The sequence below is a fragment of the Dama dama genome, chromosome 17 (genome assembly GCF_033118175.1).
Source record: "Dama dama isolate Ldn47 chromosome 17, ASM3311817v1, whole genome shotgun sequence".
Taxonomy (NCBI): Eukaryota; Metazoa; Chordata; class Mammalia; order Artiodactyla; family Cervidae; genus Dama; species Dama dama.
The window spans coordinates 42665952-42689746 of record NC_083697.1 but is presented as its reverse complement, the minus strand read 5'-3'; the positions used below and the strand labels follow the sequence as shown (position 1 = coordinate 42689746).

Below are 23795 nucleotides of genomic sequence, written 5' to 3'. Positions count from 1 at the left end.
CCTGGGTGGCGGCTTCTCACTGACACAGTAACACCAACAGAAGGAAAGATTCTGCCAATTTACCTTAATAAAATATGAACTTGAATGTGGAGTAGGACCTCTTGAGCTATTACAGGAAAACATAATTACAAGGAGGACTTGACTCTGGTTTTGAATCAGCCTGAAATTGTAGGCAAATCCCTTGACCCCCACCTTACACGTAAAGCCGCAAGACTAAGGGAGGACATCATCTCCTGATGCCAGCTCATCAGATTTCAAGAAAAATAAGTTCCACGTGTTTTAAAAGATTTTCTAACTTGGTGGATTTATATCACAAAAACTTGAATTTAATGGGCTCTCCAGTCCACCATCCCATAATTATACTATTTTCCTTTTACTATTGGGAATACTGAACTTAGCCTTTTGGAGATGTTATTTAATCTTATATTTCTATCAAAGAATAATTATTTCTAGGCTTTTAGATACCTGTATGCAAAAATGCTGAAACCCTCACATTTTTGCATATAAAGGTTATTCTTTCAAAAGAGAGACTTTGTCACATATCAGGTGAAATAGGCATTTCGACATTTTTGATGGTGACAGTGATGACAGTGACAGAAGATCATGTTTTCCAGAGTTGTTGAATTTCTTGCTTCATCTGATTGATTTTATTTCTGACTTGGTCTATTATTAGCTAACTTGTCATTACTTTATTACATCTGATTTTAGTACAAGTTGTTTAATTTTTTTTAGATTTTAAAAGTTGAGGAGAGACATGTCATCTTATCCTTTGCCTCTGAGCATGGCTGTGCCTGGAGAATACGATACAGATATCCATCTTGAGTTTAAAATCTCTTTAAGAAATGTTTTTCTTATGCATTAAAATTTTGAATCTCGATAACTAATATTTTATGGGACTTCCCTGGTGGTCCAGTGGTTAAGAATCTGCCTTTTAATGCAGGAAACGGTTCAAATCCTGATCAGAGAACTAAGACCCCATGTGCCAATGGGCATCTAAGCCCATATGCCACAGCTAGAGAGAAGCCCACGTGCTACAATGGGGAGCCCACGTGCTGCAATTAAGACTTGATGCAGCAAAATCATAGTAATAATAAAGGAATAAAATAAATTAATTAAAAATAACTGATAGTTTATTCTTTAGGGTAGTACATAGGATTAAGAGTAGGAAGAACTTACATACCAAATTCTGTTATAGTAGGAAGACTTTGTCCATGGCAATAAATATAAGAAAATCAGTCATTCAATCTGTCACCCTGCATCTAATAAGCTCTTTCTATAGGTGTAGTACCATGACAGCAACACAGAGAGTTATTTGGAAGCAGAGAAAAACAGCGAATTAACTAGAAAATACCAAAAGGAAAAGAAAAAACCCTAAAACTACAAATTTTTTAGGGCAGAGGATCTAGATGAAAGCCCAGATACGAGGATAAAAAATCAGCTGGAAGAAAATGAGACATAAAGATTACTCTTCCAAAAGGGAGAAGCTTACTTGGAATACATTGGACCACAGGTATCCCCAGGAATCTACACTGGACACATTCAAGCAGAACATACCAAACTAAATCCAACAAATGTCCACTATGTGAACAGCTGGCCTCAGCTGTGTTGTAACTTTTACGGCTGATGCAACGGAATGAGCCATATCATACAAAATTATAACACAAGACCACAACTAAAGACTGGCAGTGATTTGTTTTTTGTGGAATCACAAACTGTCATTATTGCAGGTCATTTCAGAAGGTCCAAGGCAGTGGAAACCTAAGGAATACCAAAAATATAGCCCTAGCTAGTAACTAAAAGACTATATTTGTCAATTGTGCAATCCCTGAAATGGTGATTTCTGAGAACACATTTCTCGTATTTTGGTGTTTTTGTATTTGGTATTTCTAGTATTTTGGTATTTTTGCTGAAGAATGTGCTGACTTGATAAATATACTAGGTGTTTTAACTTCATAAAGTAAACATTCAGGTTTTTCATGAAGTAATTGAATAATAAAGTAATAGCACAAAACCTTATCATTGGTAAGTAAAAATCTGCCTCCAGCTCAAAACACAAAGAAGGTATAAGAAAATTATTAACTAAAAAGTGAGATCAAAATAATCCTTCAGTCTGTTCACATAAAGAAAAGAGTGTTCCTTCCTAACTATGGCTGATATACATAGATATAGACATGACAGCACTCTGGAAATCATTATTGGTTCCCTTCCCCATTCTCTTAGCTATTACAATGGTTCACAGCCTTTCAAAGTTCAATTCTATTATTCCTTAGTATTTAATTTCTCTCTGTAGGTAGATGGGCTTCCCTGGTGGCTCAGTGGTAAAGAATCTGCCTGCAATGAAGGAGATGCAGGAGACCTGGGTTTGATGCCTGGGTCAGTCTTTGCTGAAGCGACTGAGCATACACATTTAGGGAGATATTATGTTAGATTATTTTTTTCTTCTTATTGGACAATAATGGAAAAAATAGGTTGAGAAACACTGTGATAGATGGCCTTTCGGTATTCATTCTTAGTTAGTCAACCATTATTTCAAGAATATTTATTAAATAAATGTCCTGAATCAGGCAGTATGATGAGTGGTTGGAGATATAATGGTAAATAAGACCTTGATCCTGTTCTCAAAAATGCCTAACCTATTCAGAGCTCATGAGAGATAAGCAATCAGCCCTGATAGAGAAGGGTCATTACTATCACAGGAGTGCTTTGGAAACATAGAAGAGATACCAACCTAGCCAAGGTGAGGGCAGGAACCAGGACAGGTTTCCTAAAGATGTGACTTCAGAACTGATCCCTGAATGACTGGTCAGAGTTAGACAAAGTCAGCATGTGTAAGAGCCTAGAGAAAGAGACATGATATAAAAGGAAGGAAATGAAATACTTTAGTATGGCTTGAGCTTAGTGTGAGACAGGAAATTAAAGGAACAGGACTGGAGTCATATGTAAAAATCAATCATGAAGGGTCTTCTATGCAACTCTGAGAAGTTTAAATTTTATCCTGAGGATCCTAGAGTCATGGAGGATTTTAAGCAGATGTTGAAAATACATTACTGAAAACGCATTTTAGAAAGTTTATTTTGGCCACAGTTTGAAAAATAAAGAGGTTCTTGTAGTAGGCCAGGTGAGACAACAGTGGTCAAGTAAGATAACAGTTGTAGTGAGGGTGAATGGAAGAAAGATTTAAGGGGTGTGGAATTAACAGGACCACAGTGGGGTGGGAGGGGTAAAGGACAGACATAATAAGGATGATATCAAATTTCTAGTATAAACAATTGGAAAAAAAATAGAAGGGCATCTGGGAATTTGAGATAATCTGGGAACTTCCAAGGGGATATTTCCATTATAAGTTTGATATGTATGACCCTGAAGGCAAGAAGAAAATTCGAATTAAAAAAAAACCCCAGCAGAAGGATAAGTGAAACTATGGGAGTGAAAAAGCTCTTCCAGAAAGACTCTGGAGAATGTGAAGAGGAGATGGACAAGAACAGAACCCTGGAAATATCAACATTTAAAAGACAGCTAGAGAAAGAGGAGCACATGAGAGTAGTGGGGAGGAAACAGGAAGCCAGAGAATGCAGTACCATGTATGTGGGAGGGAGGTAGAACTTCTGAAAGAGGAGAAAACAGTCAGCAGCATCAACTGCTATAGACACTACCTAAGAAAGTGACTGAAAAGTGCTCAGTTAATCAGCAAGAACTCATTGGTTAACCAGAGTGAAGTCACTGGTAATACTGACGAGCTAAGTTTCTACAGAATTATAGGGACAGAGGCCATACTGCTGTGGGCTGAGAAATGAGCTGAAGGCGAAGTAGTTATATCATTAAATACTGGTATCTCTTAAGAAACTTGACTGTGAAGAGGAAGAGAAAAATATATGAGTAGCTAGCTAGGTGGGAATATTATGGATGAAGGGGGGTTTTGTTTCTTTGTTTTATGAAAGAAACTCAAAAATTAAATTCCAGTGAAAGAAAGCCAATAGGGAGAAGCAGATGGTAAACTAGAGAGATATACTCCCACGAACGGCTGTAGAGAGATCCAACCAGATTTCACTTTCATTCATTTATCTCTCTCCAAATCTTGTTTATTCAAAATTTGGAAGGAGACAAATTCAGAAACTTTCCCTTGGAGACAGGAACTACAACATAGAGTACAGTCTGTAAGTATTCTTGGTTTACTTAGTTTACTGTCTGCTAATAACATTGTGTGCTAACATTTTGCCTTCTCCTTTAGAAAGGACAAGGAATTCATTGATACATCTCATTATTGTTCACCTGGTGTCAATGTATGAGAACGTCCACTCTCATGTAAATAACCATAGATGTGGTTTTCCTGACTCTGTAAATAGCAATTTAAATAGATACAGTCCTTGCCCTCTAGAATCTCACAATAAAAAACAGATGACATGGATACACATCACCACCGCCAGTACCACACAAGAGAATATGATGGTTCTTAAATAGGAATTTATATTAGGTACAGTTTGGTATTTGTTTTTTCTGGCTATGGAATATGTGCAAGTTTTGCTGGGAAATTGAGTGTGGTTAGGAAAAGCATTACTTGACTTTCACATAAACAAGAGAGGCCTGGGAGATAAGGGGGGAGGGAGAACTTGATTGGATTGTAAACTCTAATGGAAATAAATGTATCTAGTGTCTCCCACCACCCAAGCTTATAATTCAGTAAGTGATAGCAATTGATAGATTACATAAAAGTCCAGAGAAATACTGATGAAAAAATTAGGCAAAAGTTGAACTGGTAAGCCTGGTTGGAGGGCAAAATGCATACTGGAAATAAAAAGGTTAAAGAGGTATGACACCTTAAATTGGGTAGAAAAGGGTCCAATGATGAAGTATCAAAGAGCAACCAGGCTGATGGTGAGATAGCTCAGTAGAAGAACACTGTAGTTATGAGGGTTGATGTCCAAACTACATACTATTTTTGGTTTCAGAGAGAAAGAGTGGATGAGGGAGATATGGAAGAAACAGTAGAAGGGTTTAGTAATAACCAGAATGTTGGCATACCCAGAATTTTTAACATTTTTCTGATAGAGAAGAAAAAATTTTGACATTTCTTCTGGAAAATTCTAGGTTATTAAGATTTCAATTAAGAGCTGCAAAGAGACTTCACATGAAACTATGTTTTAGAATATTTATCTACTTCTTTGTTGTTGCTGTTGTTCAGTCACTATGTTGTGTCCGACTCTTTGTGACCCCATGAACTGCAGCACCCCAGGCTTCCCTGTCCCTCATTATCTCCTGGAGCTTGTTCAAACTCACGTCCATTGAGTCAGTGATGCCATCCAACCATCTCATCCTCTGTTGCCCCCTTCTTCTGCCCTCAATCTTTCCAGCATTAGGGACTTTTCCAATGAGTCAGCTCTTTGCATCAGGTGGCCATCTACTTCTGAGACTTGGCTATTCATAAGTCTATATAGAGCATCTTGAACTTTATATTCTAGCAGGCAAGAAGTAATAAATGATGTTGGAAAGAAAAGTTGAGGGCAAAGTTTTTAGGTTGAGAGAGTTTAACCCAAGGTCAAAAGCTAGCAAGAGACAACACCAGGACTTCAGCTCAATCTTTGATTCTAAATCCTGTGGTCACAGAAGTCCGGGGACAGGGAAGTAGGGAACATGCCAGAGTTAGAATATTACTACCATAACCTGGCAAGAAGGAATGAGAACTTGAACAAAGGCAGAAGCGACAAGAAAAGAGGGAAGATGGATTTCAAAGAAACTGTGGAGAAGTGTTAATAAGATTTGATAATTGAGTAAACATGGCAGGTAAGAAAGAAGTGTACATCACAATGAGTGTGGGGTTTTACCAGAAACGACTCATCACACAGTGCAACTTAGTTGTGGCATCAATGAGATGAACATATATTCATATGGCATCTAAGAGAATCAGTCCATTACAACCTGTTTAAATAAAGAAGACCATTATGATAGTGAGATTTCAACAAAAAGTTTTGCTGGATCAGTCGTGATTTAAAAAAAAAAAGCAGTAAAGATCTGTGACTTTTTTTCCTAGCACCACTCCTCAGAATGTTCCAATTAGCATGCATGAGTAAATGCAGCCAATTTAGATTAGAGGGTTCCTGGAAAGGACATATCAAGCTTAAATAATTTATAGAAAATAAGAGATTATAGTATGTTAGAAACAGGAAAAGTCTTAAAGATCACTTAGTTCAATAATTTCCATTAAAAAAAACAACTATGTACAGACCTCTACAAACATATACAAAAGTGAAGAGCATGGTATAATGAATATCCACTGACTTATCACCAATTTGATGATTATAAATTTATGGCCAACCTTGTTTCATCTTTTTTCCCCATCCCATGATATCTGTTTCATCCATAAATATTTTAAGACTGAATCTCTAAAAGATGAGAATTCTCTTAAAAACATAATAATATCATTATACATAAAACTTAACAATAATTTCTTAATACTATAAAATATGCAATTAGCAGTCAACATTTCTCTGTTTCATAATTTCTCTAGAAATGTCTCTGAAATCTTTTTAATCTATAGTTTCCCTTCTCTCTCTCTTTTTTTTTTAAAAATTTTTGCTGCTAATAAGACAGAAGCCAGGTAATATGTCTGATAAAATTTCCCACTTTCTGAACTTTGCTGAATGCATCCCAATGATGTCATTTTAAATAGTCATATGTTTCCTATAATTTCTCTAGATATAGAGATTTCATCAGGTTCAAGTCCTACTGATTGGGACGAATGCTCCACAGGTGATGGAGGAATGATGGTCCAACTGACTGATGGTCAGTTCTTTTTTGGTGGGAAAATTCCCTTATTTTTAAAAGATGGCTTAAATTGAAGTCTTCTTGAGGTTAAGTGGTTCACTTGTTGGTAGAACAAACTTTCAGTCTTTTGATTCTCTGTTCTCAACCCCTTTTATTGTATCTTATACTATTAACAACTTACTGAGTGATTATATTGTACCAATTAACTCTGCTAGGAATTGCATGAGATGTGGCTGCACCAGTTCTCAAAGTTACCCAAGCCCTAAATCCAGAAATCATCCTAATCTTCTCCACTTCTCTAACTTCTACTGGGTCCTATTACTTTTATCTATTTAACATCACTTTTTTTGCTCCATTCTTTCCATTTCCCATGGCTACTGCTTCAGTTTAGACCTTTACTGTTGCTTTTCTGGACCACTAAAATATCTTCTTGAAATTCTCCTTCTCCACAACAATCTCACTTCCCTCAATCCACCTCTGCCTTATCAACAAAAGATTTTTCCAAACTTCAATTCTAAATATATTGTTTTTCTGCTTTAATCTTTTGGGATTCTCTCATTTCCATGGTGGAGTCTGTACCCCTTAGTGCAGCCTAAGCCCCCTCCCTCGTCTGGCCTTTGCGCATCTGACCAAGCTCATCTGTTCCTACATCCACTCACTATATTCCAATCTATTGAATCACTGAAGTTTTTTCAATGTGCCAGCAAGGATACATAGCGATTAAAAGTAGGCTCTAGAACTGGACTTGACTCTGGTCCTTAGATTCCCCCATTTATTAGCCATCTAACCCAGGGCATACTTACCATCCCAGGGCCTCACTTGCCTCACCTGTAGATGGGAATAATCTCATAGAATTGTTTTCTGTGTGGGAAGGATAAGTAAAATTACATACACAAGTGAAGAACTAGCATGAGAGAATTCAGTGAATGCTAGATACTGTTGGTATGTTTTTCATATGTTTCCATATCCTTTAAACTCATTCCCAAGAATGTTTTTTCTGTTCCTTCTTGATAACATCTTATCTATGGATAGTAAACTCCTATTCTGATGTCACAGCTCAGCTCCATTGCTCATGTGTCATTTAGAATTAAAACACCATACATTTATAGCGCCTCTAAACCTTGTATATATTTTGACTGCTCTGCCTCAGATCCATCTACGAGTGCATGCATGCATCAGTTGCTCACTCATGTCCAACTCTGTGACCCCGTGGACTGTAGCCCACCAGGCTCCTATGTCCACGGGATTTTCCAAGCAAGAATACTGGAGTGGGTTGCCATTTCCTCCTCCAGGGGATCTTCCTGACCCAGGGATTGAACCTGTGTCTCCTACAATGGAGGCGGATTCTAAAATTTTTAGACAAAGACAGGATCTGTCTTGTTTTTGGCTCTCCATCCTGGGACATCTGCTTTCCATTGTCCTGGGTCAGTGGACAGTTCCATAATTTAAAGTTTGGTAAATTGAACTAAGATGGGATTGAGTTGAATTTTTAGAGCTTATCCAATTGTCTTGACTATGAGTCTATATCTTTTATTTTTTTTTTATTTTTATTGTTGTTGAGTCTATATCTTTTAAACAACTTTCCTGAAACAAAAGGCAATTTATCCAAAGCATCTAACAGGGTGACTGGCACATACGTTTAAAACTAGTATTTATTAATTTTTGGTTTCTCAGGTAGACTTCACGGTTAGAGGAAGGTTTAATGACTGGACAAGCAGAATATGCAAGCTATTAAGCAAAGTTTCTCTTTGCAAATTAAAAAATTCAGTACTTTAGTTTATCAGTTTCTTGTGTATCTGGTTTCCATGAATCATCTCTATAACAACAGCTCACCCTTGCCAGCTCTAATCACTGTTTTCTATACCCATGGGAAAAAAATTAAATGTGAAAATGAACAGAAGAGAGGTATACTGAAGCCCAAGAAAATGCACTGAGGTGACATTTCCTGTACAACAGAAAAAGACCATACAAGTAGATAGTCTAAAGAGGTTTATTTTACAACGCAATAAGTGCAACCTGCTTCTCAGTAGCAGGATTCTCAAAAACTTAGTATAAATTTTATACTCAGCAATATATCTCAGTAAATATATTTTATAAATTCTGACATTTAATTATACCAAATTTATTAGTCACTAAATCATATTTGAATAGCATAAAATAATTGATTGTAAAGTATTAATTGCTTATCAGCTCCTGTCTTTTATTATTTAGTTTCTTTTGCTTTTTTTTACTAAACTAATAATGTAGGACTATTTCTGATTACAGTAAGTTTTCCTTCCTTTCAACATAGTGAAAATTTGCATAATTATGAAAATTTTAAACAGTTAAATCTCTTGCTATTTATTTTAATTCAAATCCAGTATATTTTTATATATATTCAGAACTCAAACTATTCATCTTCATCTTAACCTTCAATTAAATTCCACAATGCAAACCTCTTGGCACTAGAACCACAGTTCATGTTTATTCAACTGAGCTTGTGTCTTGAAAAAGTGTGGAAGTTCGGGAGTTTTCTGGTGAGAATCCACATTCTGACATCACTTTGGCCATGACAGTGATTGGCTGTGGGAAGGCAAAAAAGAGTTTATAGCCCACAAGAGCAAGTGAATGAGTGAGTGAGAGAGAAGAGAGAGTACTCAATCTGTGTCACTCACTCCTGGGAGCCTGCCTTCTCACTCCAGGGCTGCAAAAGGTAAGGTTTAATATAACAACTTCATTATCTTATAAATCAGACACTCTGCATTTAACATCTCTGGGCTTGGTTTTGAACATTCTATTTAAACATAGATATTAACACATTGTAGAGAATTGCTATGTAATATAACACTTGTTTATCATTAAACTAGTACCTCAGGTTTTAGATTCTTTTGAAAAGGCTGTTTATTAACCTATGCGTGTAAATAAGCTCTTATTATTATGTACATTAACTAGAAAATTATGCTTTCTACTTTCTATCTCTGTACCTCACAGATAACTGTTTTTACTCATTCTAACGCATCAAGGTAACCTAACTGAAGTACTATTTTGCATTTATAAATGTGCCTCAATGTATGTTGATTTCTCCATCAGTTATGCCTAATCTGTACTTCAGTTATAAACAATATTTTCCAAAATATATATTTGGTTTCAAAGTGTTAATATCTTATAGCTCTAAAATCAGAATGGAAAAATGCATAGCACTAGGGAAATAAATGATGCTGTTAGTTTATCATACTCTTCCCAATAAAAACTTGCAATTAGATTCTCAAAACAATCCTTTAAAAATTTTTGAATTGTTGTCTGGGTTAGTAGTGGGCACTATAGAGGTCTTCTGCTTTTGATGAATCACAAAGTAAATAAAATGAGATTTAGGTACACAGCCGATTGCTGCCTAGGTGAATCACTTGGTTCTTTTTATATTATTCCTGTTATATTTTCATCTAGTTGTTTTTAAGGTTTGTTATGAGAAATTTTATACTCCAAAATCTTTCTACAGTTCTACATATTTACATTTTTAGCTCTTTAAGATACTGTAATTATTCCAACTCTTTTCATAAAGCTACAGAGCAGTAATCTTCCTGTTTGTTGGTGGGCTCCATCATGAATGGCCAAATTCAAAGGTTTATTCAGAGAACCTCAATAGCAACGAAAGCTTCTTAAACAGACAAGTCCCCTTCAGGGGAAAGCCTCTTTATTCCCATGTGGCCATCAAGAACTAAAGTAGACAGGTCTGTGAGCAAGCTAACAAGCAGCAAAATCAAAGACCAACTCCGCCACAAAGACAGGTGACAGAGGACCCAAGACAGATTTTCCAGGCCTCTAACCTTCCTCTGTGTAATGTTTATTTTAGCTTCAGATACTCAATAAGGATGTGATAAATCATGACCAGTGATGATAAAATGCAGAATCTACTTTCAGATATAGTATATGACATGGATTTCATACATTTTAAATATTACTTCTCCCAGTGTATTTATGGGGAAATTCTGATCACCATTACATACTGCTTTTAAACATTGCCAAAGCTGTCACTCTGGAGAACTCTCTCAGTTAAGTGTGTTGGTGGCTTTCAGCTAAGTTTGTTCAACTTTTATTAAATTAGGGTTTTATCAAACAGAATGAAATTAGGATAGGATTTCATGTTTGCTCTCCTTTGCCTGTGAGAAATCTATATGGAACTGAGATCCTTGCAAGGCTGCAAACCCCATGACTGCTCACAAACTACTCCTATTCTGAGAGTTGCGTCTTCTATTCCTCCACAGAACTGACATGACTATCATCCTGACCCTGGAAAGGCCCACGTCCATTCCATAACAATCTCCCACACCAGTGATTATAAGCTTAAATGGAACTGGAGAACAATGTAATTTGAGGAGATTGCCTCTGATATCCCAAGATGAACTCTGATAACTTTTCTCATGTATTTATCCTTAAACATGGATGTTGGGGTGCTACATGCTGTGAGAATAATATTTCACATATCATGGATTTTTCACACACATAAAAATTCAAGTATTCTAAGATATCCATGGAAAAATGGCTCTCAGTCTTCATAGTACAAACAAACTTTTAGTTTAAAGGCTATATAGGTGCTGGAAAGAGCCTGTAGGACAACTGGCATAAAAGTAATCATTCAAATGTATTCAATTTTTTCCTTAGTTTTTAATTATAAACAAAACAAACAGGTCACATAACTACACCAGCTGGTGTTCCATGTCAATGGTATCACGAGATCTCCTCACCCCAATGTGAAACACACTAAGCATTCAAACTCTGGCAGTGATAAAATGGATTTTCATTTACAAGTCAGATCAGATAGGTTAAAACCAAATATGGAACTCATGATTATTCAAATAGATGGATAAAGTCTATCTTCTACCACTTACATAGAAGGAACAATTTTAAAACAAAAGCAGAAATTTGGTCCTAGTGAGTCAAAACTTTAATTGGACAAAAAATGAAAACAAATACATCTCCTAGTATGTGAAGAAAAGCTACTTCTTAGTTTTCCTCATTAACTTTACCTCTTCATTAATTCCAGAAGCAATCACCAAAATGAAGACAGTTTTAATTTTGCTCAGCATTTTGGGAATGGCCTGCGCTCTTTCAGTAAGTTCTTTACTAAAAACCTATAGTTATTTCCATTTTTTGTCTTTTGATATTAAAGAGAGGATATATAGTAATTGATTGCTCTTTTAAACAGATGAAAAATTTGCATCGAAGAGCCAAATTAGAGGATTCTGAAGAAAATGGGGTAATTCATTTTCGCATGATTCCTTGGTTCGACTACACTGACTCTAGATTTATTGTACATGAAACTTGAATATATCATTTATTGTGTTCATGCAGGTATTTAAGTACAGGCCCCGATACTATCTTTATAAGCATGCCTACTTTTATCCTGCTCTAAAACGATTTGCAGTTCAAGTAAGTATAAACATTAATTTTTTTTTCACTCTATATAATTGAAAGGGGATTGAATTTAACTACAAAATACCTAAATTCAACTCTCACTGAAATTCAGCCAGAAAGACCACTTGCTAAAGCAGTCTGTTTTTAATATAATAAAGCTTATTCCCAAGTTTTCTTATAAAGCAGAGCTATACATTCACATAGAATAAACTCATTTGGGCCCAGTCTAGAATGATATAATGAAAGCAAACACCACAGAAGATTGAGTTCAGGTGTTTTGACTAATTCACTGACAAAGTGGACAGAGTTATCAGTTGTTGACATTTAAGTGATGCAGCCACTAACTGCCATATTCTAGTAGATTCAATACTGTCATATAGCTGTTTTATATCCAATAACGTAGAGTCCTTTAATTTAGGGGGAAATGAATTCATAAACAACAAAGACCATTACAAAATTCCTGATAATCTATGGATTGCTGAAGATTTTCTTAACCTTTGACCTGTGTAACTCACTAGAATAAGAATGGCTCAAGAATGCAAAGGAAAGAGAGAAATTCATGAAGCAAACTAAAAAACTTGTGAGAAAAACAAAACATCCTTAAAATTTGTAGACAAACAGAAAATAACTAACCACTAAAAATAAGAGTTTCTGTTTATACTGGGTTACTACCTGTGAAGAGGGTTCTGAAAACTAGAGGGTGTGGTGCTGATTTTAAATAGACAACAAACAAGCACTGTGCTATTTTTATTACTATACAGTTTGGGTTCAGGGCACCAATTATGCACCATCTGACCCAGGACTTCTGAGACACTAAAAGCAGTCAGGACGCTGAAAACTATGCCTCAGCACAGTGGCTTGGCATAACATCCTGCCATATGTTGAGCTAACCTATTTCTAACTCATACAATGATAGGAAAAGATCATTTTAAAGTATTTCTAGCACCATAATAATTATGGGGAATGTGTGTAGCCGCAGAAATATGAGCACAGTTGATACAAGCATTGTGGGTTTTCAGAATTGCCTTCCATTCTTTTGTTTGCCCATAAAAAACAGTGCTCATTTGAAATTTTGTTGTCTTTCTTAAACAAAATAGAAATGATAATACATTCAAATTTTGGACTCCTTCCTCAACTTTTCTAAAATATCATATACTTAGAGATATTCCTATCTAGAAAATTTTACAGATATACACATGTGGTCCAATTCAAATGTCCACACTGAAAAGATATTAGGAAAGATTATATTTTTCCTTATTGATAGACCCAAACTTCACAGATTTTTAAGCAGATCTTTAATATTCAAAATTGCTACAGACTATATGCAGGTAGGTCTATCTCAAGCAATATAGAATTTGTAAATAAGAGAGTTGTTTTAAAATAGAATTCATAAAAAAAAATAAAAAAATAAAATAGAATTCATAACACAACATTGTAAATCAACTATATGCCAACAAAAATTTTTTTAAAAAGAAAAACTAAATTAAATAAATAAAATAGAATCCAATAAAATATATCTCACAATCTAACAGTCTGAGCTAGTATTGATGATCTACTGTTCCACTTTACAAAGTTTGATTTCCAAGATGTTTCTCCTTGCATGTCTATTTACATGCTTCCATAGCTCTTAACTATTCATTTTCTTAAGTCTATTAAGTATTTAGTATGCAGATTATCACCCCCAAAATCATTAAGCTTCATTGGCTTTGAAATTCATGTTATATTCAGATGGAATCTTTGTTTTTATATAATCATTTCCAGAATACCAATATGCATGAAATATATTGATTGCCAGGCTGTCAGCCTATTGCAGTTTATCTCCTTGGCTATAGAAATGGAAGTATAAATAAGGTTAATACCCTAAGCGTTTTTAAATGAGGAAACTTTTTTTTATGATTAAAATATTTGATTAGTGTGTGAACTCTTAGACAGCAAGGACTTTATCTTATATTTCTTTTATCAGACTCATCTCAGTTATCACAGTACTTGACGTGGGAAAACTGCCCATATTTCCAACTTCCTCTCTTGCTATGATTCTGATTATCAGTACAACACCTGGAATGTGTCTTCTGGAATTGAAAAAATCCAGTAAGGATAGAGGTTGGAAGGAGTATATGAAAGACTTCCAGAAGGATCTGTAGGACTTAGTAACAACTTGGTAATAAGGCCTAACTGAAAGAAAGGAGAATAAAAAAATCCTGAGGCTTCAAGGCATTTAAAGCAGTTTTAAAATTGTCTTTACGTAGGTACTAATTGTGGCTGAAGTAGAATGAAAGCTAGGGGTGAGGAAGCTTGTAAAATGATTAAAACACTCCCACTGAGTATGATTTCAACACCTTTAGACCATGAAATTTTTGTACCTTGTTTTATGTCCCTGGATAAGTTCCTGAGTTTCCTGCTTTATAGTCTATGGGAACTTGAATAGAATTTTTATCCTGCTGTTGTATGAAAATCAAATAAATCTTAATTACATTAAAAACCCACTCCTGCTGAGACAAAATACACTACACAAATAAGCTGTCCTCTCTCTGTTTAATTTAACTAACAAACAGAAATAGTTTCAATAGAACCTTATGCTTTTTTCACCTCTGGGCTAGGGAAGACACAGCCATTAAGGTCATGGCAGTGGAAGAGTCAGTCTAATTGTTCTCTTTTCCACCCACGATTATTCTTGGCTCAAGGGGACAGCATTCCTTTCCCTGGGTGTATGGCGTGGCCACCTGAAGAATGAGCCCAACAGGCAGAGACCTGAGCAGTACTGGGACATAAATATTCCCTCAACTGATCTCTCACCCTAAGGTTCTTCTATAGCTAAGTTTTCTAAGACCCACAGTACTTCACAAGTCATCAGAATCAAAGATAAATTTGAAGGGCAGAAAATGATAGAATCTTATGTTGGGTTTTTACTTATACCAAGGATAAATAGTGGTTGTGGAAAAAGAAGGAAAATTCAATTGGGATTAACATTTCCTTTTAAAAAGTAGCAAAGTTGGAACTTCTCTGGCCCAGTGGCTAAGACTCTGGACTCCCAATGCAGGAGGCCTGGGTTCAATCCCTGGTCAGGGAACTAGGCCCTGCATGCCACAACTAAGAACTGTAAATATACATAAATATTTTAAAAAACATAGCAAAGCTCATTAACTTTTATTTTTATATAGACTCCTTGGTTTAATTTATTCTCATTCAATATTGAGCTTTTTAGAGAAATGGTACTCATAAATTTCCTAAATAGGTAAATTATTTTATCTTCTTATACAACTTATATCTCTTCTATGAATTTTTCTCTCGTAAAGTTTTATAGACATACACACACTTCAATTTAGGAATGGCTTTAATTAGATTGGGCTTCCCTGATGACTCAGACGGTAAAGTGTCTGCCTGCAGTGTGGGAGGCCCAGGTTCAATCCCTGGGTTGGGAAGATCCCCTGGAAAAGGAAATAGCAACCCACTCCAGTACTCTTGCCTGGAAAATTCCATAGACTGAGGAGCCTGGTAGGCTATAGTCCATGGGGTCACAAAGAGTCGGACACAACTGAGCGACTTCACTTTAATTAGATTAAAAGGCACTAAAATTATATGCAAATTTAATTTCAAGTCAAAGTCAATTTAAATTCACCAGGAGAGCTCATCATTTAAGAAAATCATCCAGGTGGTGCTACTGATAAAGAACCTGCCTGCAGTGCTGAAGAAAAGGAGACACAGATTAGATACCTAAGTTGGGAAGAGCTCCTAGAGGAGGGCTTGGCTACCCGCTCCAGTATTCTTGCCTGGAGAATCCCATGGACAGAGGAACCCAGCGGGCTACAGTCCATAGGGTCACACAGAGTTGGACACGACTGAAGCGACTTAGAACACAACTTATATTTTGTAATAATTCGAATTATCATTTCATTCATATTTTATAAACAAAATGAAACAATGGTATCTATGTTTTAGCTTAAGATTTGCCTTGAACTGGTTGGAGAATTTAGCCATTGTGAGCTTCAGATTCCTTCTCTGTAAAATAAAAAAATTGGACCAGATGATCCTCTCATTCTCTCAGAGCTAAGTCATTCTGCCATTTATTGCTCTAGTTTTTACACACAAAACGTTTTAACATATTGTCAATGCTTTTGAAGTTAAAAATGGAGTATTTCAAAGCATATCTTGGTCACTGTAAAATATACCTTTTTCTCTAACCTCGTTTTGTATATGTCTAGTCTCTTCATATCTTTCTCACAGTAGCTGAGAACTGTTCTAATAAATACATATGTACATATATTCATATGTGTATGAATTCATGTATACATATTTTTTAGAGCAGTAGTGACTCATCTGAAGAAAATGGAAATGGTGATAGCTCAGAAGAGGAGGAGGAAGAAGAGGTAAGGAATTTCTGCAGTCTTTTTTTTTTTTTTTTTTCATAACAAACCAGACAGCACAAAATAAATAAATAGGAAACTAGTTTCCTGTAGCTTAGACTCAGCAAATAGCCACTGCCAGCTTACCAACTGCCCCCAGTCTTCTATTTTGGAGAAGGGGGGTATTATTTAAATTAGAATTAACTAAAACGACCTGTTTAAAACACTATTACAGTTTGGATACACTTATTACAGGTACACTTATATACCTTAAGTGGTACATGAATACAAAAGTATCTCCATTTTAAGTGGAAGAAATGTTGATTCTGAAAAAAAGGAAGAAAGCATTATTTACATTTATAGATGGACAGAGTGTGATGGTAAAAGATAAATACATAATAATCCTAAACTTAGTGCAATACTTGTTTTATGTATTGCACTGTTTATAAGGACTGAACTTTAAAAATTCAGTTTGATGAGTGGGTAGTATAAGAAAATTAGTCTTAGATTCTCTACAGTGTTATTGTGTCATCTGCCTTTCTTTCTTTTTTAATGTTCATTTATTTATGGTTGTGCTGGATCTCTGTTGCTGTGTGCAGGCTTTCTCTAGCTGTGAGTGGGGTTACTCTAGTTGCAGTGCTTGGGTTTCTCATTGTGGTGGCTTATTTTGTTGTGGTGAGCTCAGTAGTTGTGGCCCATGGGCTTAGTTGCCCTGTGGCATGTGGAATCCTCCCAGACCAGGGATCGAACCTGTGTCCCCTGAATTGGCAGGCAGATTCTTAACCACTGGACCACCAGGGAAGTGCCTCATCTGCCTTCTTGACTCACACAGTAGGGTTGTTCTTTTTAATTGGAATTTCATGTCTTTTCATCTAATAATAAAATTCATGTCCTTGCAGAAATGCAAATACTCAAGATCTGTAGAAATATCTTCCTATACAGTACTACAAATTAGTGTAGTTCATGGCTAAAATTCTACATAACCTAGAAATTGTACTAATATGTTTACAGCTAATATCCTTGCCCATGCAAACTACTATTTAGGTACATTTTCCTGGATAGTCAATTATAGCTATCCACTGGTTTGGGAACCTTCTAAATTCAGGTATTCTTAGGTGCTATTTATGAAGGGACAATGACAGTCCAAAACGGATCATGGATAAATGTCTGCTATCCTGAAAACAAAGTGGTATGGGAACTTTAAAAGTGACAAATAATTAGTTTAATTTTTTAAACCATAAAATAACATTTTCAGTACCATAATTTAACCCAACAGCTTTTAAAGGAAGACCTTATAAGAATGTCAAGCCAGTACCAGGAAAAATGCCACCTATTAAATCCCACAAAATTTTGCCCAGAGTTCCACATACTAATCTTACACAAGAACTAAGCTAGGGTAATCCATTTAACTACAGCTGTTTGCTGTACAGTGACTGTAACATTGCCTTACCAGCTAGATTTCCCAATTGGATTGCATACCTTTTGGCAATGGTTCTTCATTTGTTGTAATGGTGGTTGGGGATGGAAGAAGATTAAGAGTCCTTCAGGACTCATGAAATCTCACCTACTCAATATTTTCCCAACAGTCTGTGAACATTTCTAGTCCTCTCAGAACTTATCTGCAAACTCCCAAGACCCAAGACCTTGAGACCACAGGTTATAACCACTGGTTGAGGATGAACAGTGCTGTAATTTCTTCTGCATCTCTTCACGCTGCCCAGCTCAGATTCTTATATGTATTCAGTGCCCAGTCAATATTTGGTGGTTTGGTTTTAGAACTTCAGAGGAATAAATGCTCCAAGGACCATTCATTCAACGTGATAATGGAACACTGCATGCATAAAATTTGTAGTCTTCCGTCCTGAAGAGAATTTAGAACTTCTTTTTCCCCCATCTCTTCTCTAAAATTTCACTGGCAATTTAGGTTAAATACAGAGTCCCCAGAATTGTATTCCCAGGATCAGGTGCTTAGGCATATTTTCTACTTCATGATCATACATTTTTTTCCCCTCTCCTAAATTATCCAGTCTCACATTTTAAAGTTTTATTGACACATTGGCTTCTGTTGTGGCTCAGCTGGTAAAGAACAGGCCTGCAATGTGGGAGACTTGGGTTCTATCCCTGGGTTAAGAAGAAGGGATAGGCTACCCACTCCAGCACTCTGGCCTGGAGAATTCCATGGGCTTATACAGTCCATGGGGTCGCAAAGAGTCAGACACGACTGAGCAACTTTCACTTTCAATATACATAACACAATTATCGTAAGTCTGTAGATGATTGAAATTTCAGAAATCGAACACTTTAAGTCTTACCCAGAACCTATAGAAAAAGCAGCATGTGTTTTGTGCTCCATTCCATTCATTAATCAACCCCACCAAGGGCAAATGCTATGATGACTCCTATCAGAAAGATTGTTTTTGGCTCTTGCTGTGTTTCATTCACATACACACATGTATATATGGAATCATGCAGCATATACGCTTTTACATGTAGCTTCTTTCACTCTCAGCCTCAGAGACTGACCCATATGGTTCTGTAGTTGTAAGTCATTTGTTTTCAATATCAGTGTTTCATCATGTCTGTGTATCACAATGTGCTAACCTTCTGTTGATGGGCAGTTAAGGAGTTTTCAGATTTGGGCTGTGACCAAACAGTGCCGCTGTAAATGTTCTAGCACTCCTGCTGGTGAACATGTGCATTCATTTCTGGAGACCACTCTACCTAGACATGAAATGTCTACGTTGAAAGGTCTGCATATGTTCATCCTGAGGAGACGCCACCAACAGCTTCCACAGCCAAGATACTAATGTAAACTCCCACTATCCCTACAGGAGCATTCCATCAGCTCTACATTCTCATCAACATGTTTCTTTCAGCCATTTTAGCCATTCTAGTGGGTTAATAATACACTCAAGTACAAATGACTGTTAATTTTTCTATTCAAAAAGATATTTGAGGTCTAGGGCTTCCCTGGTGGCCCTGATGGTAAAGAATTCACCTGCAATGCAGGAGACCTGGGTCTGATCCCTGGGTCAGGAAGATCCCCTGGAGAAGGGAATGGCTATCTACTCCAATATTCTTGCCTGGAGAATTCCATGGACAGAGGAGCCTGGCAGACTATAGTCCATGGGGTTGCAAAGAGTTGAACATGACAGAGCGACTAACACACATACATCCATCAAAAGTTTGACCTACTTTCCCTTTTAAGTCACTGCAGCAGAACCACCTTAAAGTACCAGAAAAAGAAAGGGTGTTGTAGGGGAAAATAGAGAGAATCCTACGAATTGGGAGTCTGGGTCTGTGGTCACGACCCTGCTGCTAATGAAATGCCATGTCTTTGACCTCGTGCTAGTCGTTTGTCCCACTGGACCTCAGTTTTTTCACTTGTGAAACAAGTGTGAAGGACCCAATCTGTATATTTTCTTACCCAAAAGAGCTTTCCTCTTTCTCCCCTAAAAGGTTTAGTCTGTTGGACTAAAGTATATAAACATGAAAAAGTAAATAAACAGTATGACGTTTGTGGAATATTTGACAAAGTTAGCTTGGTGACTGTTTTGAGGTGAACTCTAGTAGTCCCAAGCATTCATTGAAACAGTAAAATTTACAAATCTGATGAAACAGACATAGATCATTTTTGTAATAAGAAAAGCTAAATGTGGCTTTTGTTTGTTTGTTTTGAAGTCTTAAAATATAAGATGCCTAGTTAAAGTTATCCTAACATATAATCCCTTTAAAAATGCATTGAAATGAATTCACTTTTCTACTACTAATTTAAACTAAGTAAATTCTCTATGTATGAATTCCTGACTTTCAATACTAGCTATGAATTATTTTGGGAGATTAACTCAGTCAACAGTTTATTGCCTAAAAACATGGAGTAAAGACAAAATAGTAAAATATTGAAGATGATAAAAATATTCATAGAGGAGTAGTAATTTTTAGAAAACATCTTCCTATAATAACATAATACACTAGTAAGAATTTATTGGAGTGTTTAGTTTCTTCATTTCACAGAAAAATCATGGAATCTTTTGAATACTGCACATAGCTCAGAACTGGCTTATATGTTAGCAGATGGATTTTGAATTTAATATATCTCTTTTTCTTTAAATACTCTTGAAAGTAAATGAAATACATTCACTTCTTTTTTTATATAGTACATAAGAGATGCAATTAACTTGTTTGAAGAGAGGGGGTTCTATAAAAAAAGAAAATTCCTTAAAATAAAAACATCCTAGGTGTAGTGTGGGCAATTCACATAAATCCTCCTCCTCATGGAAAATCATCATGGTACAATAAAAGGGCTCAATTTTTCTTTTAGTTAGAAAGATATAGTTTCATCACTCACCGTAAGACTTTAGTTAATTATTTAATTTATCTGAGCTTACTTTCCTTTTCTAAAGAGTATAAGTAATAATCTTACCTTACAAGGCATCTCTAGGGAATAAGAAAATAAGTCTAAATTTCTCAGCTTATTTGTCAGCAAATACAATAATTAATGTACTATCATGTCACAGTAGTTATTAATAAGACTTCAAGCTGCTGCTGCTGCTAAGTAGCTTCAGTCATGTCCAACTCTGTGCGACCCCATAGCCGGCAGCCCACCAGGCTCCGCCATCCCTGGGATTCTTCAGGCAAGAACACTGGAGCCTAAGCTATATATGCTATGATACCATATAGTCAGATGTGCTGAAATTATTACATTAATATTTTTGAATTGATTAAATAGAATATAGAAATATCTAAAACACACCATAATGAGGTAAATCGGGTAAAAATACTTTGAATTCCAAGAAGTGAGAACTGCAGCTGGCATAAGAGGAAGCCGAGTTGTCAACACTGGGAGACAAGATGGCTGAGGGAAACCATCGACCATTGTTATTTTCGCAATAATGGTTCATGACTCCAACAAATCTTCAGTTATCTTTCAGTTAAAATAATTTTTTCTTGCTCTGGACATTTTCAACAGGAGACTTCAAATGAAGAAGGAAACAATGGAGGGAATGAAGATTCTGACGAAAATGAAGATGAAGAATCAGAGGCTGAGAATGCCACCCTTTCCACTACCACACTTGGCTATGGAGAGGAGATTACACCTGGAACTGGAGACATAGGTCTAGCTGCCATCCGGCTTCCCAAGAAGGTAACAATTCCTCCAAAATGTTCAATCTGCTTTCCTTTCTTTACTGAAGTCCGAGGTTATCCTGACACTATACATACAGTATTTTATATTCTCTTCATTAACTTGATGAAAAAGTAAGAGCAGGTACAATATCCCTGTTTACAAATAAATAAGGAGAGATCTTTTCCTAGGCAAGATCTCTTCCCATGTTTTTACACTGACTTTTCAACATTATCACAGAAGACAAAGGCCAAGCATCTTAGCAATGGATAAAAAGTGCTGAGAGATACCACTGCATTTCTGGGAAGAGGTTTCCAAGGCAGAGAAAGCAGGTAGCAAAGTTATAGAAAGCATCTCCCACAGGAAAGACTTATTTATCAAGTGGCTTTTTTTCCATTAGCATCCAATGACAAAGGTACTAATTCTGAATTTAAAACCTCCACCAGGTTCTTTTGTAAGTTAAACTGGTTTCAATTCAAAATTGCATGTAGTACAATAATGTCAGTACAGAAAGCTTGTGTTGGATGGAACAATGGCCTTAAGTTTTATGTTTTTCACGTCTAGATTTGAATTCTTTCAAACTTTTCCTTATAGGCTGGGGCTACAGGAAAGAAGGCTACAAAAGAGGATGAGAGTGATGAAGAAGAAGAGGAAGAAGAAGAGGAAGAAAATGAGGCAGAAGTGGATGACAATGAGCAAGGCATAAATGGCACCAGCAGCAACAGTACAGAGGTAGACAATGGCCATGGCAGCAGTGGTGGGGATAATGGAGAGGAAGAAGGCGAAGAGGAAAGTGTCACTGAAGCCAATACAGAAGGAACCGCAGTGGCTGGAGAGACCACTATTTCTCCAAATGGTGGGTTTAAATCTACAACCCCACCCCAGGAGGTCTATGGGACCACCCCACCACTGTTTGGGAAAACCACCACCCCTGGGGAGTATGAACAAACAGGCACCAATGAGTATGACAATGGGTATGAAATCTATGAAAGTGAGAATGGAGATCCTCGTGGGGACAGTTATCGAGCCTATGAGGATGAGTATAGCTACTATAAAGGGCGTGGCTATGACAGCTATGATGGTCAAGATTACTACAGCCACCAGTGAAGGCCCAGACTGGGATGAGTTCACCTATTCTGGGATTTTGTGTGGCTACCCTTTTCAAAGTTCAACTCAGGAAGGTGCAATATAATAAATGTGCATTTTATAATATGGAATGGTGCTACTGTTCCAAAGTGGTTTTCTGTAATTGCTTCTGCAAGTAATGGGCTTCTTATTGCTTTTCCCTAGTATATTATTGAAAGGTCGTAAATCAGGGCCATTCATCAAGTAGTAAACCAATGCATGAGATAGTATGTGACTGAGTATTTTGATGTTGTAGTCCTATAAATAGTAATTTTAATGTGTTTCCACTAACTGCTAAAACATATTCTGTGCAAGAGCTGCTTCTTTGAAGAGATTAGATTCACTAACATTAGTGACACTGTATACAATAAATGTGCAGTTTTTTAATCACACTACCTGTCACTGTATATTAGGTTTAATTATCATTGTCATGTATTTTTATGTGACCTGTATGTATATTGTATCTATGGATTTTATCACAAATAAAAATGCAACCCTTCAGATGTGTTATAATTATGAAGAAAAAATTCAGGATGGGAAAAGGTGAGACCAGAGGGAGAACAATTCAGCTAAAGAACAAAAGTTTATTTCTACTATGGTTTAAAACTCAGAGAGACTATAGACATTTTCTCATGGATAAATTAACTCGACTAAGATTTTGACATGCTTGTGGGCAGGCTCAGCCATGTATATCATGATAAATAGCTTTTATTAGACTTGCCAGATTTTATGAATAAAAATGTAGGATACCTAGTTAAATTTGAATTTCAGATAAATAATGAGTAACTCATTAGTTTAAGTATGTGCCATGCAATATTTGGCCTTTATGAACTATTTGGGACATATTTGTACTAAATGAATGATTTATTATTTGAAATTTAAGTTTAATTGAATGTCCTGTGTTACATCTGGCAACCCCATACCTATTTGATTTGGTTTTAGGTAGGGTAGGGGTGGGATGAGGTAGAAAACTCTTACACATACATCAACCCATCATCTCCTAATTTTTTATTATGAAAAAAACCAAGCCTTCAGAAAGGTTGGGTAACTAGTACATG

General features: G+C 36.2%; 1 protein-coding gene across 1 annotated transcript; it reads left to right on the top strand.

Moving 5' to 3' along the window:
• Positions 1 to 11793: 11793 nt before the first annotated feature.
• IBSP (integrin binding sialoprotein) lies at positions 11794 to 22719 on the top strand. Its single transcript, XM_061164765.1, has 6 exons — positions 11794 to 11847; positions 11942 to 11992; positions 12088 to 12165; positions 16449 to 16514; positions 21460 to 21633; positions 22207 to 22719. The coding sequence occupies exons 1-6, from the start codon at positions 11794 to 11796 to the stop codon at positions 22717 to 22719; spliced, it is 936 nt and encodes a 311-aa protein (XP_061020748.1).
• The last annotated feature ends 1076 nt before the right edge of the window (positions 22720 to 23795 follow it).